Raw genomic sequence first — 23,298 nt, 5'->3', positions numbered from 1 at the left:
CTTGGAGGCTTCTAGAACCCTGCCGGGGCGGGGCCTGCTCACCCCTGGGGTTTTCTCTCCCTCTCTCCTTTTTCTCTCCCTTTTTTGTGACTTTTATCAAAGGCAAACAGCGTGATCCTGAGATAGGGCCACTCCCGACAAAGCCAGGGCCAGCTGGCCCCAGGGAGCCGCAGGGTGGGGCCGGGCGGGATCGATGAGGCCGATTAGATAAGTGGGTGCTGGCAGTGACCCTAGGGTGGGCGCCCACACGCCGATCCCAGAGCCCACTGTCCAGGGTGGGGGCTGCCAGGCGGCTGGCCTTTGTACCCCGGAGGCCAATGGCCATTAGCACAGAGCCTGGCCCCTGGAAGGAGGGGCCAGCCAGCAGGGCGCAGGCGGCCTCCCTGAGCTCACCAACACTCCTGCAAACAGCAGGGCTACCCGGTCAGCGCTGCCAGCCCGCCCGCGGGGCCATGGCTCGGTGAACCTGGGGCCTAGGGTGGCTGGGCGTGGTGGGAGTCAGATGGTCCGGGTTGGAGCTCTAGATTCTCTGTCAGAAAGGAGCTCAGGTCTGGTGGGGTGACTGCGGCCCTTGCTGCGCAGCCTGGAGCAGGTCTCTCGAGCTCTCTGGCTGTTGTTGAAGGAGGGCGCCAAGGGCTGCAGGGCGTAGGGCAGAGCCAAGTCTGAGGGCAGCTCCGTGCAGCCCTGGCGGGGCCGTAGGCCTCGGGACACCCGGGCGCCGGGGGAGAGGAAGCGCGGGGCCAGCCGCGCCGACCGACAGGCTGTCTCGACTCTCCAGCCGCCAGCCCAGCAGGTGAACCGAGGCTCAGGGAGAGCCGGGCAGAGGCAGGACTCAGCCCGCTTGTTGACTGCAGACCCCATTTCTCCCAGCCGCCACCCCATCTGCTGGGCTCCCAGGATGGGGTCCTGAGCCTGGCCTGGGGCGGCGATGCCCGGTCTTGCCTCCTTCCCCTGGCCCCTCGGGACGCCATCGGAGGGTTTTAAGACCTAAACAGGTGTTTAAATCACATAAATATGCAGGGGCTGAATTTTCTCATCTGGATCCTCACAGATGCTTGGGGGTGAAATTGAATCCCAGCGCGGCATATTTGCTCTGGAAATAACGTGTGTGGGGTTGTATGACAGAATAAATTAGGCTTTGTCCCGACGCTGTGCCTGTAGTGATGGCCCGACCCCCGTGGGGAGGTCACCCAGGCAGCGCAGGGCTTGCCCCCTCCTCCAGAGGAGACCAGGCTGCGGATGGGGAAAGTCAGGGCGGAGCAGGGAGAGTCAGCCCTGCAACGGGAGAGCGGGGGCTCGCCTGCCACCCCTCACCTCCCCTGCAGCAGCCTCTCCCCGTCCTCTTCTCTGTCGCCTCCTGCCTGTGACTAGAAAGACCCAGAAAAGGGTGTCAAGGCCCTGGCCATGAGCATGCTGGGGCTCTGGTTCAAATCCTACCTGCCAGCTGTGTACCTTGGGCCAGTTGCTTAACCTCTCTGAGCCTCAGTCCCTCCCTCTGTACGCTGGGAGGAATCCCTGTGAATTTTGCCAAGCGCTTGACTAAAGCTTGATAAACAGAAGCCAGGAATTGTGTTAGGACTGGGAGTTCCCGGGGCAAATGGCATCACCCCTGCTGTCCAGCTGTGGGGACGGAGGCCATGCTACAGAGGTCAGGGAGGACTCGGCCAGGACCTCACCGGAGCTGGAGTCCTCTGTGCCCTGCTCTGGAGCTGGGAGGAGAAAACAAGAGACGTGGGTCACAGGAGGCTGCCAGGGCAGAGGACATCTCCCCCTGGAAGCCCACCCGGACTGGCCCACCATTGGAGCTGCCACCACCCATGTTTCCTGGGAGCCCTGAGGGCAGAGGCCATGCCTCCCTCAGCTCTGCCCCAGGTACCCGCGTGGGGTTTTGTGAGTCCAGAGACTGGGTTCTGGCCCCACCTCTGGCCCGGGCTCACAGTGTGGCTTGAGCACTCCTGGGCCTCCCTGGGCCCCAAGTTTCCTGTCAGTGTGGTTGGGAGCTGACCACTGGCCACCACTGTCTAGATCCTCCAGCTCTTTCAGAGGCTGTTTAAAAATAGCTGTGTCTTCCTGTCTGTCGCTCTCCCAGCCAGCTCCCATCCCCAGCTCAGCATCTCCTGCCCCCAGCCCCTTCCTCACTCATTCATACTTTCATTCACTCTCAACCTTGAACTGAGCCCTCACCAGGTACCCAGTCTGCGAGGAGTAGGTGGCCTTGACTCTCCTGACCCCCGTTCTTTGGCATACAGTTTTATTTCTCATTGGGAGAGGGTCTCTGATAGGTGCTAACTGGGCTTTAACACCTGCTTGACTGTGCAAGGGGTTGGGCAGGAACTGGGAGCTGGAAATAGGTTATCTGAGTGGATGGATGTTGAACATCACCAGGGCCACCATGGACAGCTGCACAGGTTGTGCACTGCACAAGGGCACTGAATGAGCCGGGGCTGAGATCCAGCCATGTTCCCATAAGGGAGCCAGGCATCTGCTATGGCCCTGCATCCACCCACATGGGGTACCCTTTCTAATGCCCAGCCTCTCAGAGATGGCCTCCCCTGGACCAGGGAGGGGGCTTCCAATGGCGACCACTGCCCGATCCTTAGCCCACATCCCTCAGATCCCTGGCCTCCCTGCCTTTCCCGGGCCTCGGCCATCCCCCAGCAAGCCCTGAGTGGTGGGCTCTGCCCCGTCCTGCAGAACGGCCGCCTTTATCAGGAGCCGTCCTCCCTCTGGTGGTGCGTGATACCCAGGAGATGGAGTAGCTGCCACGGGAAGCACCAGCCACGCCGTTATCTGGGAGCTGGGGCCGCCAGCTCTGGGGCGCGATTAGGGGCCGCGGCAGTTTGTCTGTGGGGCAGCGTGAGCGGGGGCGGGGGCTCACTGGGTCCGCGCCTTCCTCTGGGGGGCCACCAGGACTGGGGGTGAGCTAGGGCCAGGGCCCTGAGAGAGGGGCCTCAGGACCCCCCTGGTGCAGCGAGCCGGGGTAGACTGGGGTCCTGACACCCCGCCCCCACTCGCCCGCGGAGTGAGCTGGGCCAGCCACCTCCGACCCCGCCGTGTCCCTGAGTCTGTGTAGGACTTGGCCCGCCCTGGGGAAGACTGAAGTGAATCCCCCCTCCTCCTCCCCCCAGGAAGGTGGGCGCCGGCCTCAGATGGACGGCACTGTCTCCTACTGGGGGGCCCGGGCCTGACAAGCCAGGCCCTGGACACTGAAAGGAAAATATGTGACGGCAACAGAGGGAGTCGTGGTCACTGTCCCTGGCTCGCCTGTGGCCCCGGCAGCAAAACTGAAGTCCAGAGAGGGTGTGGGCCTCCCCGCTCTGGAAGGCCAAGTGTGGGCCGACCCCATGAGGCTTAGCGCAGGTCTGGCTGTCTGGACGGGCACCGGCCATGGTGTTGGGAAGCAGGATTATTCCGCCTTGACCCCACCGTCCTGAGGGGGCAGGTGGTACACAGCTCAGCCCACGGTGGGCTCCCCGCCAGCCTCAGAAGGAGAGCGTGGACCCGTCGGATGGCTGGCCAGACCATTTAGATGGACAAGTGAGTGCCCAGCAAACTTGCCTTTAGACAGCCTCTCCCCACACGCCCACACCCTGGGGCCAGCTGGGCGGGGTACCACAGACCCAGATATACCCAGGACAGCAGCGGCCCGGGCTCAGATCCTGGCATCCCACTGCCAGCTATGTGGCCTCTCGGGGCCTCAGTTTCCTCATCTGTACTGGGGGTGGTGGGGACCAGGAGAGGGCCGACATCATAGGGCGATTCGGGCAGGAACGGGTGACCGCATGCCGGCTGGCACCCTGCAGGCCCAGGGGACGGGGGGCGCCATGGGCAGAGTCCTGGCTGGGACCCTGGCATCCTGGGTGCACAGGTAGAGGACATGGCCCCTTGTGGGCGGGCTGCAGAGTGACATGGCCGGCCTCTGTCCCCCTCACCGCGGGGCCGATAAAGGGCACCGCCTCCTGGCCACGTCCTGGTCCCCTGCCATCTTATCTGCCCTGGGGAAGACAAGGACCCAGTTAGAACATTGTAGCCGGGCCTCCTGGTGTATTTACACGTTATCTGTGCCATTAGGCTGGCAGTTATCTGATAATCGGGCCCATTAAGGCCACAGCCCGCCCGATCGGGGATCCAGGAAGCGGGGCCAATGCAGCAGCGCTTGCTCGGGGCCCAGGCCAGGCCACGTGAGGCCTCTGTAGGCTCAGGCAGCCCAGGTGGCACCCGAGGCACAAGGCGGCCCCGCCTTCCTGGGCAGAGGGTGCGTGGCCTGGGGCGAGACCGCCCTGTGAGGGCATGGCCACCATCATCCCCTCGGCTGTGAGGACACTAAGGCTCGAGATGGCAGGTGACGTGCCAGGTGTGCGTCTCCCAGGGCGGCCTGGGCAAATTCACACAGCCTTGGTGCCTTGAAACATCAGAAAAATACCCTCTCACAGCTCTGGAGCCGGAAGTCCCGAATCAAGGCGCGGGCAGGGCCGCATTCCCTCAGAGGCTCCAGATGCAGTGTCCCCCTAGCTGTGTCCCACCAGTCCCCGCCCCGTCTTCAAAGGGACTTCTTCCTGTGCCTCTTTTTTTCTGTGTGTCTCTTATGAGGACGTTTGTCATTGGCTGTAGGGCCTACCGGGTAATCCGATGGTCTCACCTTGAGATCCGATCTCAGTCACATCTGCAAAGACCCTTTTTCCAAACAAGGGAACATTCCCAGGTTGCGGGCCACCATCCAGCCCACCCCACAAGGTCACGTGGGTCATGCGCTGAGGCCGGGCTGAACCTGGGAGCCCACCTGCAGACCCTGTGCGACCCCGTGCGACCCCAAGCTCCCTCCCCGTGAGGAGGACTGTGGCGGGGCTCCTGGCAGAGGCCGGTCTGTCCACGTCAACGGAACCCAATCCTGCCGGTGGCCGACCGCAGGTGCCACTCCCCTAGCTGACACAGGAGCCACAGGCTGGGCCACGCAAGCTGGCAGAGTCCGGGAGCTTGGCCCTGATCACAGCACAGGTGGCCGCGGCCGGAGAGCCTTAAGCCCTCAGGCGGGTGATAGGCTGCTCGGACAGGCAGCCGCCGACCAAGGGCCTTGGCAGGAGTTGGGTCCAGACCTTTCCAGAGAGCAGGCGGGGGTCCTGCGGGGAGTGATGCGGGCGCTACCCGAGCGCAGTCTGGCTGTGCCGAGGGCCTCGGCCGGCAGTGCGTGGGGGAGGGGAGGAACACTTGGCTCCAGGCCTGGCTCCCCCCGCCGGGCCCTGTGCTGAGATGCTAAGAGGATTGGCTTGCTCAGTCCTCACCCCAACCACAGGGGGTGGGAGGTGCGGGGTCCCTGTCTCAGAGACAGGAGCCAAGGCCCAGCAGTTCATAGCTGCCCACACAGGCGTGCTCTGCAGATTCTGGGGCTCAAGCTGATGGGAAGGGGCTGGGAGGACCGTGTGGAGGGGATGGGAGGTGGTCTCATCGGCATCATCATCCTCACCTCTGTGCCTGCCCCCATGTAAGGCAGTAGGGGTGACCCGGCTCCGTGTGTGCGTCCTAGGCTGTGCAAGGCACACGCGTCCCAACGCAGCAGCCAAGGTCCCGCCGAGCGGTGCGCCCACCTGCTCAGATGCAGCTGCAGGCACCCCTGCTGTCCTATCTCTGCAGCCTGCCATCCCCCAGCACAGGTCTCACTGCAGGGGCTGGCCTGGCCCCCAGGACCCGGCACCAGCCACCATCCCCGTAACCTGGGCCAGAGCCACCCTCCCGCTTCTGCCCTCAGCCCCCCAACTGCTCCTGGGGGGGCGGGTGCCGCAGGACGGACTGGACCTGGGACCTGGACCTCCTCACACCTCTGACATCTCTCCCCGCAGATGAGCTGAAGCTGCTGCTGCAGGACGGACAGAGGTGCGTGCGGGCTCGGTGCAGCCTCGCCGAGGGCCTGTCCTGGGGCCCATTCCACGGGAGCATCCAGACCAGAACCTCGTCCCCCGGGCAGGTGGAACCGGTAAGGAGCCCTGACCCCGGCCGCAGTGTCCAGGACAGTGTCTGGCCCAGGGCACAGGCCTCTTCAGCCCCCTGAGCCAGGCCCGGGCTAGACTCCTGTGCAGGAGCAACTGCCACTCCACGTGAAACGTGTCAGGAGATGCAGCCATGAGGTGTTGGGAGCAGGGAGGAGTTAACTGCCTGGGAGCACAGGGAGGGCTGCCTGGAGGAGGTGATGCGCGGGGCCTGTGGGACCTCGGGATGACACAGAGAGGGCTGCCTGGAGGAGGTGATGCGGGGCCTGTGGGACCTCGGGGTGACACAGGGAGAGCTGCCTGGAGGCGGTGATGCGGGGCCTATGGAACCTCGGGGTGACACAGGGAGGGCTGCCTGGAGGAGGTGATGCGGGGCCTACGGAACCTCGGGGTGACATAGGGAGGGCTGCCTGGAGGAGGTGACGCGGGGCCTACGGGACCTCGGGGTGACACAGGGAGGGCTGCCTGGAGGAGGTGATGCACGGAGCCTGTGGAACCTCGGGATGACACAGAGAGGGCTGCCTGGAGGAGGTGATGCGGGGCCTGCGGGACCTCCGGGTGACACAGGGAGGGCTGCCTGGAGAAGGTGATGCGCGGGGCCTGTGGGACCTCGGGGTGACACGGAGGGCTGCCTGGAGGAGGAGTTCTTTCAGCAGGCACTTAATGAATGAGTAGAAGTTGGCGAGGCAGAGAAAGAGAAGGGCTTTCAAGGGAAGGAAGCAATAAGGAACCAAGTGGTGGAACTGGACCTGGCCTGTGGCTGGGGAAGCAGGCAGGGACTGCCCCCCCTGCACTGGGCTTCACGGGTGGAGCCACCCCTCATGGTAAGCGAGGTGGTTTTCTGTATACTTGGGGGCAGCTGCAACCAAGGGTGAGATATTTGTTGCATTTCCGTGCCTGTGGGCCCCTGGACGACAGGAAGAGGGCGCTGCCTGAGCGTCTCTAGCGCGTGCTAATGACCACTGGGCTGTCATTTGTCTCAGGGCTGCTGCTGAGCTGCTCTCAGTTTTTGGCAAGTCGGTGTGGCGTCCTCTTGCAAAGGGTACAAATGCTCATTTTAAAATACGTTTCGGTTAAGAAAGGGTGTTGATGTATGGGAAGCAAGTGTGGGGCAGTGGAATGGGCACATACGGTGTGGGAACGGGGAGGGGCCTGTGCTTGATGAGAGTTCAGGAAGCACCTCCTAGCCATGGTGACGCTTGCCTGGGAGGCCGGGCAGCACCTGGGTTGGTCCCCTCAAGCCCAGGCTCAGGTGCCCCAAATGTGCAGGCACAGCCATGGCCTGGGCCCTTCTGATTCCTAATGTGGCACTCAGGTGTGGCTGGATCCAGGGTACACACAGCTGGCAGGTGCCCTGTGATGCTGGGCCTCGTGGGCCTTCAGTGGCAGTGGCGGGGCTGTGGGGGGGGCTTCCCCCCAGCCCTGCGCCTGGAGGCCAAATGCTGCCTTAACAGCTCTGATGAGCTCCAACCCAGCAGAGCCCCGGTCTCTCTGCCAAGGAAACCAGGGCCCCAGGAACTTGGCCTGCAGCAGGGCTGGTAGAGAGCCATGGGCAGGATCCCCAGCTGCAACCCTCGGACTGCTGCTCACAGCCCCCACCCACTCCCGTGTGCAGTGAAGCCTGGGCTGTGGGTCACGCTGCCTCAGAACCTGAGCTGGGGCCTGGGCCTCGGGAGATTGGAGACGTCTCAGCTGAGGCCCCTGGGCTGACCACGCTGCCCCTCCCAGCTGAATGGCCAGGTTCAGAGGGGCGGTGCTCACCCAGGCCACTCAGCGAGGGGGTGGGAGGCGGCCCAGGACCGAGGGCCCCCACTTTCAAGGCCAGGCCATCCCCATGGCACAGGGTCCAGGTCCTGGGGTCTCCTACCCTGTGGCCATTTTGCCGTGTGCCCCCCACCTCTCTGAGCTTCTGTCTCCTCAGCCTTTGGGACCTCAGTGGGGAACACAGGGGAGCCCTGAAGGGTCCTTGAGGCCCGAGCCTGCAGACCCTGCAACCCCCCTGCAGAGGAGAGGGTGGGCAGGGCAGCAGCTCCTCTGTGACGTGGTGGCCTCCCAGGGCAGCCGGGCGGGTTAAACAGTGATCCACACGTAGTGCTTACCACAGGGCGTGGCTTGGCAGGCAGCATGGCCAACAGCCCTGCGGGAGGGATGACCCTCTTGCCCCGTGGCCCCAAGCAGGGAGGAAGCAATGGGAGCTCCAGTGTGGATTTCAGCTCCTTGGAAGGAGCCACATTTCGGCTCCACTGTGCGACCAAGGCTGTGGTATTTACAGCAGTCCCTATAGGCAGTGAGCTCCCCGTCACTGGAGGTGTACAAGCAGCAGTTGACTCTTGAGAAGAGAGGGTAGGCCGTTGGGGGGAGTTAATAGGAGCGCCGTGACTCTCATGTCTAAACTCTCAGACAATAGCCGTAAGCAGTGATGGGACAAAGGCGGGATGGCTGAGGACTGGGAAGCTCAGTGTGTCCTGAGCAGGGCCTGCACCTCTCTCCCTCCTTGGGGACAGTCAACCCCTTCCAAGATGGACAGTTCCAAGTGCATGTTCCAGACACACTGCTGTACGCCCATCCTTATACTCGGCCCCTCGTTTTCTCCACCCCCCATGAGGCGGGTACTGCTGTTCCCATTTCCCAGATGAGGAAACTGAGGCTCCAAGAGGTTAGGTAACTTGCCAAAGTCACCAGGACCAAATAGCAGAGGGGAAATCACTATTTTCCTAACCACAGAGACCCCTGCAGGATGGGGATTGGGGGGGCTGGAGATGCCCACACCAGCCCTGGGACTCCCACCTCCTTGGGCCCAGGTCAGCCTGGGGAAGACTTGGCATGAGGTTGGAAACCCTCTCCAGGCAGAGAGATAATCCAGGGAGTGCGCCAGAGAAGCCGGCCTCTGAGGCTCTGCAGAGGGGCCCAGGGAGGAAGGAGCTGCCTGCTCTTCCCTGCAGCTTTATCTCCTGCAGAATTAAATCCTTGATTAACCCTTATCTCCCCAGCAGGCACTATCTCCGCCTTGGCGCCGAGTGTCCAGACACACGTACAAGATGATTGATTTCTTAAAGATATGCGTGCCTTTCCGATACTTCATTTATTGTCTAAATATTTTCGCTAACATTTCAGCAGGCCCCTTATCGAGCTCAGCTGATGGGCCCTGTTCTCTCCCCCGTGTACCTCCCGCCCCTGATCGCCCTGTCACCCGCCAGGCAGTTTGTCTTCCGCTGTTTGGAGAGGGAAGTGGGAGAGGGGTGACGCTGGGGTGTGGCAACCCTTTCCCACTGGTCTCCTCAGGCCCAGGCTGCTTGCAGGCCAGAGGGGAGGCAAGGAGTCTCCCCTCACAGTCCCTGCACACACTGGGCGTCAGGGGTGGTACCCCAGAAAGGACACAGCACGCAGAGCCTGCCAGGAGTCGAGAATTAGTTCTGGCACCAACTTGCTGTGGGACCTCAAGGTCCCCCAGGATCCAGCTGTGGTTCCACCACAGAAACCCAGGGCTTGGAGGCACAGCAGTTCTAAAACTTGTACTCAGATGCAGAAGAAATGTTCAGGATGGATGTATGGGTGGTGGGTGGATGTATAGATGGATAAATGGATTGTATGTGGAGGGGTAGATGGATTGGTGAATGGATGGTGGGTGTGTGGATGTATGGATGGATAAATGTGGATGGTGGGTGGGTGCATGGATGTGTGGACGGATAAATGGAGGTGAATGGACGAGTGGATGGATAGGTTGGTGTGTGGATGGACGGGAAGATGGTGGATGGACGGGTAGATGGATGGGTGGAAGATGGATGGATGGGTGAATGGTAGATATAGATGGAGGATAGATGGTTGGATGGATAGATGGACAGGTAGATGGACGGTTGAGTAGAAGGTGGATGGTTGATGGACAATTAGAAGGTGGAAGGATGGGTGAATGGTGGATAGATGGGTAGATGGATGGATGGTAAATGGATGGGTGGAAGGTGGATTGCAGGGGATGGTAGATGGACAGATGGATGGTTGTGGAGGATCGGTTGCATGGATATTGAATGGATAATGGACGGTGGATGTAGAGGGTGGTTGGAAGGGTGTATGTGGATGGACAGGCGTGGTGGATGACGGGTAGATGGTTGGTGGATGACGGGTAGATGGTTGTTGGAGGGGTGAGTGAGTAGATGTTGGATGGATAAATGGTGGATGGACAGGTAGGTGGTGGATGGACTGGTGCGTGGACGGGTGGATGGATAAATGGTGGGTGGACGGGTAGTGAGTGGATGGATGGGTGAGTGGATGGATACATGGATGGTGGATGGATGGGTGAGTGGATGTGTGGATGGATAAATGCATGGTGGATAGACAGGTAGAAGGTGGTTGGAAGGGTGGATGGATTGGTGGGTGAGTGGATATTGGATGGATACATGGACAGATAGATGGTGGACAGATGAGTGGATGTTGGATGGATGGGTAGAAGGTGGATAAACAGGTAGACAGTGGATGGATGGGTGGGAGGGTGAGTGGATACTGGATGGATAAATTGATGGTGGATGGATGGACAGTTGGTGGACAGACAAGTGAATGGACATGTGGATGGTGGATGGACAGGTAGAAGGTGGATGGACACGTGGATGGTGGATAGTTGGGTGGATGTGTTGATGGTGGATGGATGGGTGGGTGAGTGGATGAATGGGAGGGCGGATGGATGGACAGGTAGACGGTGGATGGATGGGTGGACAGGTAGACGGTGGACTGATGGGTGGAAGGCAGAACGATGGGCAGAGACAGGTGAGTGGATATGTGGATGGATAAATGGAGAGTGGATTGCTGTGTGGATGGTAGGAGGATGGATGTGTGGATGGATAAATGGGTGATAGATGGAGAGGTGGATGGTAGATGGCCGAGTAGCAGGTGGATAGTTGGGTAGATGGATGGACAGACAGACAGGTAGATGGAAGGTTGAATGCTAGATGGATGGTCAGAAGGTGGATGGATGGCTGGATGGTGCATGGACCGGTGGGTGAGTGGATGTGTGCATGGATAAAGAATGGTGGATGGACGGGTGGATGGTGGATAGATAGGTGAGTCAGCGGATGTGTTGATGGATTAACGGATGGTGGACAAATGGGTAGATGGTGAATGGATAGATGTTGGAGGGATGGGTGGATGGATGAACAAGTGGACCCGCACTCACTCGGCCCATCCATCTGTCCTCCCAGGGCTCACCCACTTTAGCCACGAGGCCACTGTGACATCAGTGAGAGCTGGGAGGTACCCCCTGGATGGCACACAGGGCAGCAGGTCTGAGCAGCAAGCCCCTGCCTGTGAGGCTGACGTGGGACCATCCAGGCCCAGCCGCCAGCTGACCCCACGCAGATGGGCCCCCCCAAAGTCTGTTCTCAGCGGTCATTGCCCGGCAGAGCCAAACTCACAGCAGGACGATCCCGGGCCGGGGGGTGATGGGGCTGCAGTGCCCGAGCCCGGTGCCCTCCTGGCGAGGCCCCTCTTCCTCTGGCTGTGATAGGGAGTGATTCCCAAGGGAAGACGCTCAGCCCAGGCATGGTGCATTATGGGTCTTTCTTTGCCAGATGGGGCCATGCCTTGAGCCGCCCGTGTCGCGCTCCTCTTACCTCATGAAGCGTCTGGTGCCAAGGGCGGAAAGCCATTGCCTCTGGCGATGGTGAGTGGGACGCAGGCGGGGGCTTCTCAGGACACGCTGAAAGAGAGAGACGGGTGCAGGCCCCGATCAGAGCCCACCCCAGCCCCGACCTCCCGCGAACCTGCCCGCAGTGCCCTGGGGAGGCTTTCTGCAGGCCCCCGCCTCCCCTCGACGCTACTTCACGTGCTGCACGGCGAGTTTGGGAACAGCCTCAGATACGGCTGTCACAGAGGATGCGGTAGAGATAGGGTTTCTGATGGTTATCAGCGGGCACAGAACCCAGACACTGACCTCTTTGTTGGGGGAACAAGGAGGGTTCTCAGATGCACCCAGAGAATTTAAAGTGGCCGCCCGCTGTCCCGGGGCTGGGTGGGGCGGCCTGGAGTCAGGAGGGAGGGGCAGGACGACCCCCAGGGCTAAGGCGGGGCCGAGCTTCTCGCAGACACCGCACCCGGCCTGTCTGGGGCGAGCTGGACCCAGACCCAGCAGTGAGCCTGGGGCGCCTGTGGAGGGGAGGTGGCCAGCAGCACACACATCTCTGATCGTTTTAGGCTCACACCCCGCTGCCCACGGGCAGGGCCAGGACCTCGGCCCGGTGCCTTCAACCACCAGAGAAAAGGGCTTCTGTTCCAGGGCTGCTTGGAATTGGGGGTTCGGGGGAGAAAATAATGGGGCAGGGGGGCGAGCTGTAGCCCTATCACACAGCAGGGTCCAGCTGCCCGGGACAGTGCACGTTGCCGCCCCGCAGGGACAGGGCCAGACTGGGCAGGGCCGTGGGGCACCGGCTCCTGCACCCCTAGGGTCCATGCGCAGGCAGGGAGGCCAGTGATGGTGGGCTCAGCCTGCCCCATTTAAGTGGGGGCCAGGGCCCCCCAGAGTGTTAAGGGCTGAGGGAATGAGGGTGAAGGGCCTGGTGGTCGTACGGCCTGGATCTCCTGGTCCCTCTCCTTCCTGCGAGTCGGGCGCAGGGTGCAGGATGCAAGCCCCCTCCAGGTCCCCTGCCCCTCACAGGCACCCAGCCCGCCCAGGGCAGCCACCAGGCGAGGGGCCGCTCCCAGCAGGAGGCACACAGCCGGGAACACAGCGCTGCCGTCTCCCCTCCACTCCGGTGGACGCGGAAAATTCAGGGTTTCTGCAGCGTCAGCAGAGCTGTGCGCGGACGCTTTTATCATGCCGCGAACACGCCGCTCCTGGGAGTGATAAGCATTAAACCGACCGGGAGGCTGTCAGTCTCAGTTTGAGGGTTTAGAAATATTGGGACGAATAATTAGATTTCATATCGTTACCGGAGCACCCATCGGAGGATCAGGCAGATTAATTTTTTTCTCCCTCCTCCACTCATTAATATTCATTAGAGACTCAGGGAGACCCTGGCCCCCGCCTCTCTGCTGGCTCAGGTCAGGATAGCTGGGACGTGGGAGCCGCCGGTCCATCGCTGCTGTGCCAGCAGCCCCCCGGTTCCCCTTTGGCCCCCCAGCCTGTCCCCAGCTGTGGGTGACAGGGACCCCCACGTCTGCAGCCGTCCATTAAAGCATGCTCCTTGGTGGAGACACTCGCCCCCAGTTGATACCTGGCGGTTGCTGGCCTGCCGCCCCAGTGGACATCAGCCTCCTAGGCCCAAAGGCACAGCCTCTGCCCACTGTGTCCTGCTGGCCCAAGGGAATGGAGAAGCAAGGGTGGCGGGAGTCCTGTTTGTCCTGTCACGTGCCAGGCGGGCACTGTCTGAAAGGAGGGCTTCACACAGGCTTCCACTTCCCAGCGCCCCGGGGAGACTGAGCCAAAGAGGGATGTGGCCCACCCCAGAGCAGGTGGCAGCACAAGGACGGAGCCCACGGGCTCGGGGCATTGCCGTTTGCAGAGGTGCTGGGCCCAGGGAGGGCGGGCATGGTGCTGGCTATGGGGCACAGTCAGGGAGTCTGGACTGGACCCGATGCCCAGCTCTGGAGCCCACATGGTCCCTGCAGGCAAAGCCCAGTAAAGCCGTGGTCTTGGACCAGGTGGGGAGGTGCCCAGAACACGTCAGGGGACCTCCCATGTGTCACTTGCTCCAGCCATCCCATCACGGTAGCTTCCTGGCCAGGTGCCCCCATCCAGGTGACAGCAAGTGACACTGGTCCTTCAGTTAGAGGTTCTGATACAGTTTGACTAAAAAGCTTTTAGTTGCATAAAACAAAGAGAATACTCAGACACGAATGTGCTGTGTGCCTTTCCACACGGTGCCCAGTGGCGGAGCTTGGGGACCCCCTGCAGGAGAGGAGCCGTCCAGAACCCATCCAGCCCTGGGGCTGTGGTCATCACCCTAACTTTCTGCGGCCAGGCAGGGCCAGGGTCTGTACCTCATCGCCTCCGTGTGGCAAGGGCCAGCCCCCTCCCAGAGCCAGGCCATGTTGGGACAGGGGATGTATGTTTGCAGTGCTGCCTGGGGAGGGGGGCGCTGCAGAGGCCCGGCTCGCAGACCGGGCCGCCGGAGAGAGCGTGGCTGGGCGAGGGGCTGACCACGGTCTGCGAGCCGCAGGGAGGCCAGGTGCTGAGCCAGCCTCTGTGGGGGGACGTCTTGCTGCCCAGGACCTCAGGGGGCTGCCGGGCCCAGGCAGGTGGGATGAGACGTCTACGGGCCCCAGAATGGACTGGACAAAGGTGGGCCTGTGTGCTGTGCAGCCCGTCCCACAGCTCACTCTGCAGGTCTCTGGGGGCCTGTGTGGGAGGAGCCTGCGCCCGGTCCAGTGCCCCAGCAGGGAGGGGGCAGCAAGAACGGGGGTCCGGTGTGCCTCCCTGCCCTGCCACTCGGTTGTGCGACCTTAGGCAAGTTGCTCCACCTCTCTGGGCCTCAGTTTCCAAGGGGAACCAGCGCCAGACCCATGGCAGGCACTGGCTCCCTGCTGCATGCGTGTCGCCAGCACAGTGCTTGGCGAGGACCCGCAGCCTGGACAGGGCGCCCACGGGGTAGACTCTCAGGCATCCCTCACAGGGAGCCCCCCGCCGCCCCGGCCAGCCTCTCTCCTGCTGTGTCCGAGGGCATGACTGAGTCCTTGCTGACCCCCCTCCCCGCCCCCAGAGCCCGGCCCTGACCCTGCTGCTGGAGGACGAGGCCTGCTGGCTGAGGACGTTGCCCCAGGCCCTGACCGAGGCCGAAGCCAACTCGGAGATCTACAGGAAGGGTTGGTATCCTGGCGCTTCCCTCACTGCCTTCCGGAGGGTGGGGGTCAGGGCTCCCCCTGGGCCAGCCCTTAAAGGGGAACCAGCCTCCTTGGGCCGGGCCGAGGGGCTGGCCACCACACGCCCAGTGCCCCCGTTAATGCTCGCCTAGGGCTGGACAGGTGTTGGCCCCGGGGGTTGGGGACAGCAGGCTCAGGCCAGGACTGCCCTCGGGGCCTCTGGGAGACCACAGGGGCAGCGGAGACTGACAGGGCCCAGCGGGCCCACCTGGGGGTGCCTGCTGGACCAGGGCCCTGTGTGGCCTGGCTCCCTCCAGGAGGGCCATGTCCAAACCCAGCTGGGGGGCCTGGGACAGGTCCCCACACCTTCTGGGGCCTCTGTTTTGTGAAGCCGAGGAAAGCTCCACGCCCCACGTCCCTCCTGCATCCCTGCACCTTCCAGGAGTGGCCCTGGGAGGGCGGGAGACCCCCCCCATTACAGATGAGGCAGCTCAGGTCCCGGGGAGGATGTGGGGATAGACACGTGACAACTTCTACAGCCAAGCAAGAGCCATCCACTGCAGCGTGGCCACAGGAAATCCACCTCCTTCTTCTGGGGGGCAGGGGAGGGCTCCGCTTTGGTAGAATGTTCTGGGGGTGTCACCCTCACCATCGCCTCCTGAGCACACTGGACTAAATGTCCTGTGGGCAGCCTTGTTTCAGGACAGAGCCAAAGGCCACTGGAGGTGGGCAGGGGCAAGCTGGGCTGCTGCTCCAACACCTCCCCCAGCCCCTCCCCACCTGGGGGCCTCCAGGGCACAGCAGGGGTCAGAGCAGGTCCTGAGGTCAGCATTCGGGGACCTGAGCGTTCCATCTGCCCTGCCACTGACCCCGGGGACCTGGCTAGCACAGCACCCGTGTGCCTGTTTCTCCCTCTGTAGGGGGAGAGGACCCCGGCCCACCCTCCCCGCTTTGGGGGCTCTAAGGACCCAGAGAGCAGCTGGAAAGCACGGGAGGGCCCAGGTTGGCAGCAGGTGCCCGGCTGGGGGTTCGTACACCTGGCGGGGACGTGACCCAGTTAGCAGTGCCTGGCCTGCACCCCCTGCTCGCCTGGTCAACAGGGTTCATCTGCCCAGGCAGGACAAGGGGCCCTGCGGTGCTGATGCTAGCCAGGTGGCCTGGTCCCGCGGGCAGCTCAGCCCAGGTCCTGTTGGCCAAGGCTGCCCCCCGCCGGCCACCGTGGCAACAGCCGCACTGGCTGAGTCGCAAGGAGGCCTTTCAAGGGCGCGGGTGAGCGGCTCCCGGGCCCTCCCAGCCCTGCTCCACTCTCCCCGAAGAGGGCCCTCCCGCTCCGACGGGCACAGGCAGGGAGGCCCAAAGAGCAGGCAACACCTAGTCGCCCTGAGGAGGCAGGCGCGCCACGGAGACCAGCCGGCCACAGCTGCGAACCCGGGTGTGGCCTCGTCCGGCCACCACACTGGCTTCGGAACCCCCGTGCCTAAGCTGCGGCGGCGCGGAGGGCATCAGGAGGATAAGATGGGCGGGGGTCTTTGCAGAGGCGCGGCCGTGGTGGCCTGGGGCCGCCGGCGCCCTGTCACAGACGCCCTCCCCCCCCCCGCAGATGGCGCCCTCTGGTGCAGGCTCACCAGGCCGGTGGCCGCGGGCGGACGGCTGAGCGTGCTCCTCGCGGCCGAGCCCCACGGTGACCCCGGCCAGCCTGTGAAGGAGCCGGCGGAGCCCGAGGGCCTGGCCCCCTCCCCAGCCGCCGACATCCAGCTCCTGCCCCAGCAGGCGGGCATGGCATCCATCCTTGCGACTGCCATTGTCAACAGTGAGTAACCCGCTGCCTGCCTGCCCCCCACCCCAGGCTCCGAGCTGCAGGCAGTGCCCAGCTCAGGATCTGCAAAGGCCGGTCGCCACTGCCACCTGAGCAGAGGAGGGCGTGTGCCCCGGGGACGTGCACGGGGGCCTGGCAGTGGGGTTCCAGGAGGGGCTCCAGGGTGCAGTCAGCGTGCAGGGGGCCACGTGGTGAGCTCCCAGATGCCGACGGGGAGGCGAGCCCACAGCCTTCCCGGAGGCTCTTCAGCAGAGCGGGCTTCTCACCACGGCGCCTCTGGCACATGCTCCACGGGGTCCTGAAGGCCCTTCTAGATCACCAGCTGGAGAGGCCACGCGGGGCAGCGGTGGAGTCTTGGACACATGTACTGTGGGGTGCCCAGCAGCAGCCCTGCCCTCACCCACTAGACGCTGGTACCATCCCCACCTCCCAGGTGTGAAGGACGTGGCCCGTGTCCCCTGGGGCAGAGCTGGAGCGGGGGGACCACGGCGGTCACTCACTTCTCCCCCAAGCAGCGGAGGGTCTGAGAACCGATGAGATTCGCTCGTTTCTCAAATCCCTGTTCAACGTCCACCCCGAACCAAGCAGTCAAGGCACTGGGGTCACCGAGGTGGGAACAGCTGCCCGCCCTGAGGGCTCCACCACTCCAAGGGCGGGGGCAGGCACATCCACGAAGGAGAGCAAGTGGTGACGTGGGCAGTGGCTGGGGTGCTCGGGAGACCCGCACGCCGGGAAGCAGCTGAGCGGACGGCCCGGGCCCAGCGAGATGGCTGCCGTGGCCAGAGCCAGACTCCGAGGGTGGCCCCAGACCAGGGCTGGGATTCCTCCTCAGAGAAACGACCGTGGCAGGGGGCTTTCAGGCAGCAAAGGGTACGACCCCATTTAGTTCTAAAATTGCTAGGCTGCTAGAGGGAGATTGTAGGGTTGTAAAATTGGGAGAAAAGTGACCTTCTTAAGCAGGTCGAACGTGATGACGGCTTTAAGCAGGTGGAAGCACCATGGCAGAGGCCAGAGGGGCACTGGAGTGAACAGGCCCTGCCGGGGGGCTGGCGGTGGGTAGCGGCAGCGTGAGACCGGGGCTTCAGCATGGCCGCGGGGCGGACACTGTCTGTCCCGTCGCAGTCAGCATGGAGGGCCCGTTCTGAGTAGCCTGACCCGAGACGCCTACTGGGCACTAAGTGGAGCCCAGGAGGCGACTGGGGGACACGTGCTGGGGCTCAGGGTGCGGTCAGAGTGGGGGAGCTCCAGGCAGGACGAGGCCCCAGGGAGAGACAGGACCTGCAGACACTAGAGCCAGGGGCGAGGAGAGGCGTCTGCCAATGGTCCGCCATGTCCCGGCTGTGTTGAGACCAAGGGCAGGCAGCATGGAGGTCACCGTGACCCAAACACTGGCAGCCAAGTGAGGAGGGTGACACCAGAGGGGGTGGGGACAAGCACAGGCGGGTGGCCCGTCCCCAGAGCCTGCATGGAGGGACTGGGCCGGACAGGGCAAGGCCACTGCCCCAGGGAGAATGGGGGTCCTGCAGGGGAGCTGAGAGGGTGGTGGTGAGCAAACAGGGGGTCTTGTCTGAACGTTGAGGTTTCAGGAAAGAAGGGTGCTGGGTGGAAGGGTCTCTCAGAGGCCAGGACGGCCACCCCACCAGGGCAGGGAATGGCATCTGGTGCCCGGGGGGGCTGCAGGGAGCCCCGGGTGCTAGAGGGCTTCCTCTCAAGCCCGCCCAGGAGCAGCCCCTCTGGGCCTCGGTTTCCCTCCCCTTGGCTCTGACACTGGTCTGTGAGGGCATGGTGGGCTAGACATCATTTATACCAACCCCACATGGGCCTCTCCTACTGGTGGTCTAGAAGGGCTTTCAGAACCCGAGCTCCAAAGTCAATCAGACCCGGTTTAATTCTTGAGACTCCACCACTCTGGGCCTCAGTTTTCTCATCTGTGGAAGCAGTAAAGGTAATGCCGGTCTTGAGGTGTCTGTGCAGGTTACCTGGGCTGCATCCACCCAGGACTTGGCCCGAGGTCAGCCCTGGGTTTGGTGGGGCGACGACCGTCCTTGCTAAGTTTTAGGGCTGGGGCCCACACGGGCCTCCGAGGCTCCCAGTCCCTCCCCTTTGCCGCAAGCAGTGGCACGGACCCTGCAGATACCAACAGAAGCCCTCCGCTGGCCCCTCAGACCCGGATCCCAGCTCAAGGCCTCAGCTGATAGAGAACAGAGCTGCCTTGAGACCCCCAAATAAAAGGGAACTTGAAAATCAGAAATAAACAACACAGTAGGGAGACTTGAGCCGGAAACACTGCAAGCACAGGGGCACGAGGAGGGCCCAGCTCACTTGACAGACAGGTGCTAAATTCCTTAAAAGAGGCAGAAGATGGAAACCTGGCAGCCCCCGGGGGGACAGGCAGACCACCTGTTCAATAACTGCCAACCAACGGGCTGAGAAACACGTCCTAACCTGCACAAGTTACAACCCCCAGAAGGTGTCCCAGGCCCCTCCATTCCATGTGAAGGTCAAGGTCGAGACCCAGAACAAGGTCTCCCCCCTGCCCTGGGTTCAGCCAAGGGGTGGCTGGCCAAGGAGCAGGGACAGAAACAACAGAACATTCCTTACCATTCTGCTGAGAACCGGAGGGCTGCTGAAGCACCCACCAGAGAATCCTCACCAGCTGGCAAATCCACCCCCGCCATCCAAACCCCCATAAACCGCAAAGGTAGAGGCAGCCCACTTGGGTTAAATGTAGTGAATTCAGCAAGTTCTAACCAATAACACAAAGAGCCATCAGGTGTATGGGGGGGGAGGGCGGTGCTCCGGGAGGCTCCTCATCCTCTGCAGCTCCTGGCCTCAGCCCCCTGCCCACCCAGAGCCACGCTCACCTCTCGCCCTCCTGCCCCAGTGCCTGGGGACTCAGGCGCCCAGCTGCCCCCACACCCGCTCACACCTGTCTCCTCGTCCTCCACGGGCACCCAGCTCCACGCCAGCCCGCAAGTCCCATCGCCCCCGCCAAGTCACAGAGACAATCAGGTCACGGACCCCAGCCTCGCTCCTTCCGTGGGCACCCCCAAGAGACCACAGTGTCTCCTTATGGGGCTCCCTGTCGGGACGCAGCCCAGGGGCCATCCTGGGGGTCACTCACACCCCATCCGCAAGTCCCCATGGCATCCTGGAGATCTGTAGAGAGGGGACACGGAGTTACCAAGGGACACCTGAGAAGGCAAAGCAGTGAAGAGGGACAGCCCAGGTCACAAACTCCACCCCCCCCAAGGTGGAGGACGCCGGGGAACAGCCCTCGTGTTGCACAGGGCCCACGGCCTGCCCCGGGTGCTAGGCGGCCGGCGCTCCCCTCAGGCTGCACCCGCCTCTCCCGCCCGCAGAAGACGTCTTTCCCTGCAAGGACTGCGGCATCTGGTACCGCAGCGAGCGGAACCTACAAGCCCACCTCCTCTACTACTGCGCCAGCCGCCAGGGCTCCAGCTCCCCCGCCGTGGCCGCCCCCGAAGAGAAGCCCAAGGAGACCCACCCCAGCGAGCGGGTCTGCCCCTTCCCCCAGTGCCGCAAAAGCTGCCCCAGCGCCAGCTCCTTGGAGATCCACATGCGCAGCCACAGCGGTGAGCCCCGCCCCCAACAGCGTGTCTCCCCACCCAAGCCATGCATGCTCACTGCACTTATCCTGGGGTTGCACAACTGCCGTGGACGTTCCCGAGTGGTCCTCCCACCACGCCGAGCAGCCTCCCACAGGGCCCCCGACCGGCTGGCTGGTCGGCTGGGGGCTGGGCCCCGACGGGGTCCTAGGAGGCGGAGCTTAGGGGCCCTGCACACGTGCCCGTGCCGTAGTCCTCGGCCGGCCAGCCTCCCTTACCGGGCCCCGTGTTCCAGGAGAGCGCCCCTTCGTGTGTCTCATCTGCCTGTCCGCCTTCACCACCAAGGCCAACTGCGAGCGGCACCTCAAGGTGCACACAGACACGCTGACGGGTAAGCGGGGCCGGGAAGGGGGCGGCGGGGTCTGTGGGGCGCAGCCTCCGGCAGGGCTCTGACACCACAGCCCACCTGCAGGTGTCTGCCACAGCTGCGGCTTCATCTCCACCACAAGGGACATCCTCTACAGCCACCTAGTGACCAACCACATGGTCTGCCAGCCGGGCTCTAAGGTGGAGATCTACTCATCAGGGGCTGGGCACCCCACTGCCAAGCTCCCTGCAGGTGAGCCCCTGAGGACGGGGAAGTAGGCTCGGCCACGAGGGGTGGGGGTGGGGGGTGTCGGTTTCGGCCTCGACCCTCCACCACCTCTGCGCCCAGCCCAGGTCTCCCTTCCCACCCTCCCCAGCTTCAGGTCTGGCCCAGGCAGATCCTGCTCCAGCCCTGAAGTGTGGCCCCTGGGGTCTCCCCGCAGACAGTCTGACCGCCTTCCAGCAGCACACGGCGCTGCACGGCCCCCTGGCCTCTGCAGACCTGGGCCTGGTGCCCACCCCATCACCGGGACTGGACAGGAAGGCCCTGGCAGAGGCCACCAACGGAGAGACCATAACGGGCCCCCAGAACGGGGGCGGCGGCGAACCCCCAGCGACCCCCAGGAGCATCAAGGTGGAGGCGGCGGAGGAGCCCGAGGCGGAGCCAGGGCCCCGGGCCCTGTCGCGGACTCCGTCACCACCCAGCGCAGGCCCCAGCCCCGTGCGCGTGAAGGCGGAGCTGTCCAGCCCCACGCCCGGCTCCAGCCCAGGGCCCGGCGCGCTCTTCCTGCCGCAGCTGCCCACGGCGCCGCCGGCCTCCGAGATCCTGGCCAAGATGTCCGAGCTGGTGCACAGCCGGCTGCAGGCGGGCGCGGGGCTGGGCGCGCCGGCTGGCCTCTTCACGGGGGCCCCCAAGGGCGCCACATGCTTCGACTGCGACATCACCTTCAACAACGTCAACAACTTCTATGTACACAAGCGCCTCTACTGCTCCGGCCGCCGCCCGCCCGACGACACGCCCCCTGCCCGCCGGCCCAAGGCGGCCCCCGCCCCGCCGCGCGCGCCCCCCGCCCCGCCGCCCGCCGAGGCCGACGAACAGCGCTCGCTGCCGGGCCCCGGGGCGCGCGAGGACGAGGCAGGGGGCGCGGCTACGCCCGAGGCGGAAGCCGAGACCGAGGCGGGCGGCCGGGGCAGCGAAGGCAGCCCGAGCCCGGGCAGCGGGGCAGACGAGGACGACGACCCCCGCCGGACACTGTGCGAGGCCTGCAACATCCGCTTCAGCCGCCACGAGACCTATACGGTGCACAAGCGGTACTACTGCGCCTCTCGCCACGACCCGCCGCCGCGCCGGCCCGCGCCCGCCGGCACCGCCGGGACCCCCACGCCCGCTGCGCCGCCCGTGCGCACGCGCAGGCGCCGCAAGCTCTACGAGCTGCACGTGGCCGGACCCGCCCCACCCCCGGTCGCACCCGCCCCGTCCCCGGTCGGACCCGCCCAGCCCGTCGCGGCAGGCCACGCCCCCACGCCGCCTGCGTCGCCGGCGCCGCGGCCCGGAAGCGGAAATGGAGGCGGAGGTGGAAGCGGCCCAGAACCGGCGGAAGGCCCCATCGACCTGAGCAAAAAGCCGCGGCGCCAGGCTCCCGCCGCCGCCCCTGGCCCTGCGCCCGGCCTACCGGCCCTGGCCGACTACCACGAGTGCACAGCCTGCCGCGTGAGCTTCCACAGCCTCGAGGCGTACTTGGCGCACAAGAAGTTCTCGTGCCCCTCCGCCCCGCGCCGCCTGCGCGCCACCCCCGAGGACCCGCCCGCCGTCGTCTGCCCCTACTGCCCCCCAAACGGCGTGGTGCGCGGCGACCTCATCGAGCACTTCCGCCTGGCGCACGGCCTGCTGCTGGGCAAGCCCCCGGCCGGCTCCGGCTCCGGCCCTGGCGCCGAGGCCCGGACGCCCTCGCCCGCCGCCCCCCGCGATGGCCTCAACGGCCAGGACCCTTGGGAGCCGCCCGCCGGCAGCCCCCGGCCCGGCCCGCCCGCGGCCACGTCCCCCGAGGCCGTGCCGGCACCCCCCTCCCACTCGGACAAGGGCGTACAGACCCCTAGCCAGGGGACGGCGGCTTCCGTGCCCAACGGCAACCACAGGTACTGTCGCCTGTGCAACATCAGGTTCAGCAGCCTGTCCACCTTCATCGCCCACAAGAAGTATTACTGCTCCTCGCATGCGGCCGAGCACGTGAAGTGAGCTCCCGGCGCTGCTGCCCTGCAGGGGGACCCGGGACGCTCCAGGCACAGACCTCGTCAGAGAGGCCGCAGGGGGCAGCGCCCGCCTGGACCTTGGCACTTAATAAAGAAGTTCAGTTTGCTGAGCACAGTGGTGGAGCAGTCTAGTTCTCTGAGCAGGGGGCCCCTGCGGGGAGGGCACAGGCAGGGCCAGCACCACCTGTAAGTACACGCAGGACACTGCAGGCCGGAGTCACACGGTGGCCCTAAGAGCTGGGTCTCGCCCCGCACCCGGGGCTGATGGCACTGCTCTAGGCCCCCTTGGGGCACGGGGAGAGCAGGCACTGCCCTTCTAGGTCCACTGCTGCTGCCCTCCAGGATCCAGCCACAAGCTCTGGTTTGGCCACTAGACACCAAAGGGAAGAGCTTAATCCTGGCCAGCGGACAGCTCTTCCACCTGCTCTGTCCTGAGGCCTGGATGGCACCTGTCCAGTCACAGGCCACCAAGGAATCCAGGGAGGGGAGCATGTTGGGGAGGATGAAGCGCTGCAGTTGCCGAGGCTGATGGGGG

The 23,298-nt window shown here is 64.1% G+C and overlaps 1 protein-coding gene across 2 annotated transcripts in view; it reads left to right on the top strand.

The window, feature by feature from the left end:
- ZFPM1 (zinc finger protein, FOG family member 1) overlaps window positions 1-22,868 on the top strand; it is a 68,502-nt gene extending 45,634 nt beyond the window's left edge. Inside the window, exons 4-10 of one of the 2 annotated variants that reach the window (XM_081216428.1) lie at window positions 5,835-5,968; window positions 14,663-14,765; window positions 16,363-16,572; window positions 19,941-20,174; window positions 20,443-20,538; window positions 20,620-20,766; window positions 20,957-22,868. In XM_081216428.1, the coding sequence (XP_081072554.1) occupies window positions 5,835-5,968; window positions 14,663-14,765; window positions 16,363-16,572; window positions 19,941-20,174; window positions 20,443-20,538; window positions 20,620-20,766; window positions 20,957-22,749 (2,717 nt within the window). In that variant the 3' untranslated portion in view covers window positions 22,750-22,868. Of the gene's footprint in view, window positions 1-5,834; window positions 5,969-14,662; window positions 14,766-16,362; window positions 16,573-19,940; window positions 20,175-20,442; window positions 20,539-20,619; window positions 20,767-20,890 lie in introns of both variants that reach the window. The other variant, XM_081216427.1, reaches the window with a different exon arrangement.
- Window positions 22,869-23,298: the final 430 nt, after the last annotated feature.

The sequence above is a fragment of the Mesoplodon bidens genome (assembly GCF_964165515.1).
Source record: "Mesoplodon bidens genome assembly, chromosome: 18".
Lineage (NCBI taxonomy): Eukaryota > Metazoa > Chordata > Mammalia > Artiodactyla > Ziphiidae > Mesoplodon > Mesoplodon bidens.
This window is presented reverse-complemented; position numbering and strand designations above follow the sequence as displayed.